The following is a 6,900-nucleotide window of genomic DNA, read 5'->3' on the forward strand; positions in this document are numbered from 1 at the left end:
AACTACACACAGTGGTGGCTGCAGAGTCTCACCTCTTGCACAGCCTGTCTCTGTGAGAGTCATCCCAGGGTTGGAGTCAAGCTATGTAGCTCCTTTCTTCCTTGGTGGCAAACTGAAGTTCAAAAGAAAATGTCCCCACAGGTATGTCTGGATTTTGTGCTGGTTTTCACAGAAAGGAATGGAAGCGATGGCACTACTAGCACCTGCTTCAGAGCAATAACATGCATCCTGCCCCACAGCAAGTCACAGTCAAAGAGGTGCTACCTGATGGATTGCATCCAATTACATAATTCTCAGAGTAGGTCCATTGAACTCAGTGGACAAAGTTAGGCCTGTTGATTACAACTGTTGCGCCTACTCTGATAACGACTCAAAGTTTTCAGCAGCAGGGAGGAAAATTGAATCTCAGTTTGTTGATCCGAAATTGGCCCAGTTTGGCTTGGAGTGTTTTGGAGGCCACCAGCTTTGTGTCAGGTTTGAATCAGAACCTTTCTTAGGAAAACTGAAGCTTTGTCTTCAATATTCTAATTTTTTTTTTAAAGGTTGTGACTCCTTTCCCTTGCTTCTGTGCTGTGTGCCTTTAAAATTCTGGTATTGTTGCACATCAAAAAGAAGAGTGCCATTTTGTTCTCTCAACAATCCTGTGAGGTACATGAAATGGAGAAATAACAAGTGAGCTTCATACCTGAATGGGGAGATAAGCAAAGGCATCCCTGCTAAATTCTAACACTCCATCAGCTCTAGCAAACTACCGGTAACTCTTTTGCCATCCCTGTAGAAAGCTGCATGTACTCTATTATTTAGTCATTCATAAATTAACTAACTATTTATCCAGCCCTTCCTCCAAAAAGAGCCCAGGGCCAACCATTCGATTTTTTTAAAAATAATAACGTATTTGAAATATCTGAAACCATGAAAAACACATAAAAAAGAAACTACTTGCAAGTTCCATGTAAACTCCTACATGGAAGTGAGTTCCCTGAGGGAGCTTTGGAGCAGCTCAGGCAGTCTTGAGTCTTGAGCAGTGCTTTTGATATCAAGCCGTGCACATGTATCAGTGACTACAATCCTAAACACATTAAGTAGCGAGTAAGTCCCCACTGAATGCAATGGGATTTCAGAGTAAACATGTAGCATCTAGCATCCTTTTAAAGCATTCCTTTTTGGATGCCTTAATTAGCATGTCCAGTCCTATCCATGTTGGTGTTGGTTGTCAAACCTATTAAATCCTAAGCGTGATGGCACTGGTGCTCAAGCACATTATTCCTTTTTTTAATTTAATGCATTTATTGTTATTACAAAAACTATCAGATATTCTTGCCAAAAAACAACAACAAATTCAATAAAAATGAAGTGCCAACTTCCAAAATACATGTCACCACAAGACATTGAATAATCTCCACATTTCTAATTTACAAAGATTGTAAGTAATCACAACGTTTCCTCATACAAAATTAAAGCAATTTTGCATTTTTGGAAATAAAGCATTCTGCACACAAATTTGTATGTATGGTCCCACTTAATTACAAATAAATCTAATGTGTGGCGTCTTTCACTCAAACTTATTATTCTGTGCTGGAAAAAAATAGAGGAAGATTTCTGCACCATTATGCCTGTTTAATGCCATGTAAATTCACTGCTGATTGAATCAGGTTTACTGATTGTTTTATATGAAAGCTGAATAGATAACATTTTTGGATTTTCTGGTTAAGCTTTAAAACTCTTCTACATAGTAATATATAGGCATACAGAACAAGACCTTATGCAAATCACCTCTAGCTCTGGGCAGTGCTTTTTTGGGTAAGAAAGCAAAGTGCTGGTATTCATATATTGATAAAAAATGCCATGGGTGCCAGCACAAAATGGCTGCCAAGAATCCAGCTGAAAACCAGAACAGCCACCACCAGCCAATGAGACAATCCTATGCTAGATGGTAGATGGGCCAGTGGTCTGATTCAGTGGAGATATTCTCATTTTATTCTGTATCTAGACACAGGTCATCTGTACCTTTGTTCAGCTACTTGTGAGAAAAAGTCAAGATATGGTGATTCTAAATGTAACCACATGCTTTTGTCCCCTGAATAAACTGGAGTTCTTCTCATCTGTCCTCTCATTCTCTCCATGTGGTTTGGTTTTGAGTGTGTGTAGTTTTCACCCCCAGGAGAGTGTAGCCATTACTGTTTGTTTGTTTGTTTTACTGTTTAAAGTGGTATCATAGTGCTTTAACTGTATAGTGTGAATGAGGCCAGAATCTCAGAAGAGATAGCATTATTGGTCATACCACACATTATATTAATACAACCATTGCTTTGCTGAATTTAAGCAGAACCATTTTGATCCAGTAAAATGCATTTCTAATTATGTTATAAAATGATGCTATAAAATGGAGCAGCATTTGTCTTTACTTTTTATTTTATTTAAAAATTCTTAGAACGTAAAAAATACAGAAGCTATAATTACAACAATGGTATAGAGCTGATGTCAGGTGCTGGGCAGAGGAGGTCACAGTTCAGAGGCAGATGAGGGGAAAAGTTGGGAAATAATGGGAGAGGATGAGCAGGAAGAGCCAGAGCAGCAGCTGGCTGACACGTTGTTACTAGAAAGCATTCCAGACCCACCATCTCCCGGACACTGGAGAGCCTTAAAAGTAGGAGAGCAAAGAGCTCAAAGACAAAAGGCATTTAGAAGCATCCATAGAGGAGATGATGATGATGATGACAAATGAGGAAGTGGGAGAGAAGGGGGTGGAGATTTACTCGGGATAACGCCACTATCCAAGAGGCTGGGTTCTATAGCTTTTCTCTGTAAAGTTTGAAATAAAAAAGTATCAATACTTTTTTATCACTACAAAAAAGTATCAATACAAAGGAAAAGAGACTTTTCCTTTGTGTTGATACTTTCCTGGGCAACCAGCTGGGAGCACGCTGACAGCTAAAAACAATCACAACCTTCACCCTTGGTAAAAGCCAAGAAAAACACTTAGCCCACCATCTCTAAAACATTTTATCCACAGAATAAGAAGCCAAGAAGCCAAGCCAAGAAGAATATTTGTCTCAAATATGGAACTATACAGGGAATTGTGGATTCTTTTATACTATAAAGCAGGTATCCCCAAACTGCGGCCCTCCAGATGTTTTGGCCTACAACTCCCATGATCCCTAGCTAACAGGACCAGTGGTCATGGATAATGGGAATTGTAGTCCAAAACATCTGGAGGGCCGAAGTTTGGGGATGCCTGCTATAAAGTCCCAAGTACTGTGATCATCATATTAAACTGAAATAAATCCAAATAACTACAAACAAAACAAAAAAAGTTAAAACCAAAGCATCACTATGAAATCTTAAAACTATTTTGATTTGTTACTGGTCACTAAATTGGGATCTCAGAGTTTTTCATACGAAAATGCCATTCATTACTGTTAGACTATTGAAATAGCTTCCGGATAAAGGACTTTTTTGCAGGAGTGAATATTGTCGTGGGTTTTTTCCTGTGCAGTGCTTTCATGGGTGGCTTTTCCACTGGAGGAGTCTCCTTGGGAGTTTGCAGTCCCCTGGCCAAACTGGTATGCTCAGGGCAGAAGTACTTGGTGTTTACCTGTGAAAGGTGAATAAGCATGTCTTCAGATAAGTCCATGCACTGAGCGTGGACCCAGTGACCATCTCCATTTGAACAGAAGATCATTGCTGGCTTGTTGAGCTCTGTTGAGTACAAGGGCACCCAGGTGTTGATATCAATATCGCAGCCTGAAGAGCAGGTGATCCAATAGCCTGTTTCTGACTCATCTTCTTCATCATCTTCATTATAGGTGTCAATGTCAAAGCTGAAAGTGAACTCCTCTGAATCTTCAAAAGGCGTAGACTCTCCTGCATCTTCTGTAGAACTCTGACTGCACACTTGTGCCATCTGTTCTGGGTCCTGATCACTTTCTTCTCTGCATCTCAACAAGTAAAAGTAGTTAGCATCTGAAATTAGCTGCCTGTTGTCTCCAGGTATACCAAACAGTATGGCTCCATTTCCCATATCGCTCCCAAACCATATCTTGCAGTGTTTGATATCTGGGGTCCATTCTGGTGCCTCTCTTTCCACTATATCTATCTTGTTATCCTCTAGGTTGATTGTATTACAAACCATTCTCTTCTGGTTATCAGAATGGTAGCCTCCAACAATGACAAATTCCTGGTCTCCAGTCTGGGTCATGATGGCACTTGATACTGAGATCCCCCCAGACAAAACACTACAGTTTACAGCTGGGCTTCCCAAGGGAAGGTCAACTTTTATTCTATAGAGATTTGGGGGTCTCGTATTACTTTCAATGGAATGGCCTCCTATGATATAGATGGTGTCATTTCTAGCAAGGGAGAGATGAAAAGAGAATCCCCCCATAAGCTCTTGGAAGGCATGTGCGGTACAACATCCAAATTCAGGGTCAACCAGAAATATATATGGCATACAGTCAACCACACTGTTCCAGTTTTCAGTTGTCCTCTCTCCGAGGGCCTTGTATGATCTCCCCCCAACTATAACAATTATACTTTTACCTTGACTATGAACCACATTAATGGTATGGCCATATCTGGCTTCCGGGATCTCCCCAGCTAATTCTTTCTCAGTACACCTAAATGTGAATTTCTTGTTATTCTTGCTGATTAGGCTCATGATGTACAGCTTATCAGAAAGTTCATTGTTGGGTGTTTTCCCTCCATGAATGAAGTATTGACACTTCTCAGACTGGGCCATACTGCCTTTGGGAGTGCAGATGGCAGGGTACCGCAGAGGGGGAAGGTAGCAAGAATCCTTAGAGAAGTATGTCGGCTTCAGTTTGAGCTCTTCCTTTTTGAAATCAAGAAGGAAAACTCCAGTTGGACAGGACCTCTTTGGCCAGCCTTTCTGTCCAAACAAGAAAACACGGCCATCAAAGTTCAGCAGTGAAAATCCTGGCTGGATCAGTGAAGAATTGTTAATGGTCGATATCATCTGAAGAGGCATCTTCTCAGGCAAACAAGTCATGGTATTGTCAATATCTGAAAAAAGAAGAAGAGAGAATGAGAAGGTGAGCTGCAGGGTGATTAAATAAGTTACTGCTTGGCTGTGTGACCTTGAACATATCAGGTCACTGCTCTTCACCCTGTGTCACTGCCTGTCAATGGAAGTAATTCTCTGAGATAAATGGTGTGAGAACCACAACATGAAAAAGAATGGTAGAAAAGGCAATCAAAAGGCTAAATAAGATGTGACATTTGTTTTATATCTTCTCCTGGAGGGAGCAAGGCCATATAGCTCAGCACTCATCTAGAGTGGTAAACTTTCAGAGGTCTGGCTGCAAGTGCACATAAGCCTGTAAGGATGTCATTTCAAGCCAGCTCTTGCTCAGTGTTAACAACAGAGCAACAAGGAGGAATAGGTTGGAGACAGGGACCAGTTTCAGGATGAATTCATCAAGTGGTATCAGTCCTTCTGGAAAGCCTTTTGAAAAGTGAAGAGTTTAGGTGGGCTACAAAGAATCAATATCAAGTCAAAGGCCTTGGCTAACCTAGGGCACAGTCCACCTGGAAATACTGTATTCTTGCACCAGCTCTGTTGAAAGGTGCTAAGGAATTCTCATGCTAGCCACACCTCTTTTTCACTTCAACACAATGTTCCCCTGAGGTTTTGGCTCCAAAGGAAGATGGCATGTGATCTAGGCAGCAGCAAGAGCAGCACATGCATATCACAGGCCAGAAACCCCAAGCCTCCCCTCTCTGTTATCTAGCTGACCAACACTACTATCTTAACTACAGCTAGGTCAAAACAAACAAACAAACAAAAAAACTTAGTTGGTCTCTAAGGTGCTACTGGAAGGATTTTTTTATTTTGTTTTGACTGCACACGGCTACCTACCTACCCACCTACAGCTAGGTGAGGAAATTAGACTTTAAATGCAGTCTGTGGGACCTCTGACCTGCAGGCCAGATGCACCCCATGAGAGATCCCTATTTGGGCTTCCACCTGGCTCCAATGAGATGCTGTTTTCAAGTCTAACAGACTTGCAGGGGACATATTTGGTGGGCAAGTGTAGCTGAGTGGGGACTAGTTGCTCCTCCTCATGTGCAGCAGCAGTTAAGCTTGACAAAGACCTCCCATTGGCTTTGCTAAATGTTCAGACCAGCTGCATTACACAGAAACAAAAACAGCACATTGCTAGCATACTTCTACAGCATTTTTCAGTTTAGTCATGCATAACCATAATAGAGGTGCCATAGTTTATTATAAGAAGCATCATGATCCTTGACGGGATGCTATCATTTGTCTGTTATCATTTATCTCTTGGGATGTTGACAAGAAGAAATTGTGATGTGGCAAATGGCATAGATTTGCCAGTCTCTTTATTGTTTGCTTAAAGGCTTCCCAGGTTTGCACTGGCCAAATACTTTAGTTTTTATTTCATAAACGTGAGCCTAGGGTATCTATCTCCCATCTATCTGAAAGATATTTTGTTTCTGTATTTGCTTTGTGTGTTATCAAATCTTGAAATTTATATGAAAAGTTGCAAATATGCTGGGAAAATGTGCAAGGAAGCAGTCCATTTCTTCTTGTCTTGCAGACCCTATGAAAATCAGAAATGTAGGTTACAACTGTATACACAATTACCTGGGAGTAAGCAGCATTATAGGGCCATAGGTCCTATCAATGTCAGTGAAATTTGTTTTCATGTAATGATTCACGACTGGGAGGTTAATGCTTTTACACTGGGGGGTTGGAATTGGTTGACTTTGCAGAATAAAACGGCATTGCCCTCTAGCTTACACTACAAGTGTCACTCTTGGTGGATAGTCAATATAAACACTGTGGGATCTCAGACAGAAGTCCTTCACGGTCTTTTTTCTTGCGATCTCCTCATAGGGAAAGTTAACAATTTAACA

The 6,900-nt window shown here is 40.9% G+C and overlaps 1 protein-coding gene across 1 annotated transcript; it reads right to left on the reverse strand.

The window, feature by feature from the left end:
• Positions 1 to 1,315: 1,315 nt before the first annotated feature.
• RAG2 (recombination activating 2) lies at positions 1,316 to 5,012 on the reverse strand. The gene has a single exon (XM_035116086.3). The coding sequence runs from the start codon at positions 5,006 to 5,008 to the stop codon at positions 3,425 to 3,427; it is 1,584 nt and encodes a 527-aa protein (XP_034971977.2). The 5' UTR covers positions 5,009 to 5,012; the 3' UTR covers positions 1,316 to 3,424.
• Positions 5,013 to 6,900: the final 1,888 nt, after the last annotated feature.

This window comes from Zootoca vivipara, chromosome 1, assembly GCF_965207765.1.
Source record: "Zootoca vivipara chromosome 1, rZooViv2.hap1.1, whole genome shotgun sequence".
Lineage (NCBI taxonomy): Eukaryota > Metazoa > Chordata > Lepidosauria > Squamata > Lacertidae > Zootoca > Zootoca vivipara.

Excerpts from the sequence above, each read along its gene's own strand:
- RAG2 (XM_035116086.3), bottom strand. The coding sequence starts at position 5,008 with ATGACTTGTTTGCCTGAGAAGATGCCTCTTCAGATGATATCGACCATT.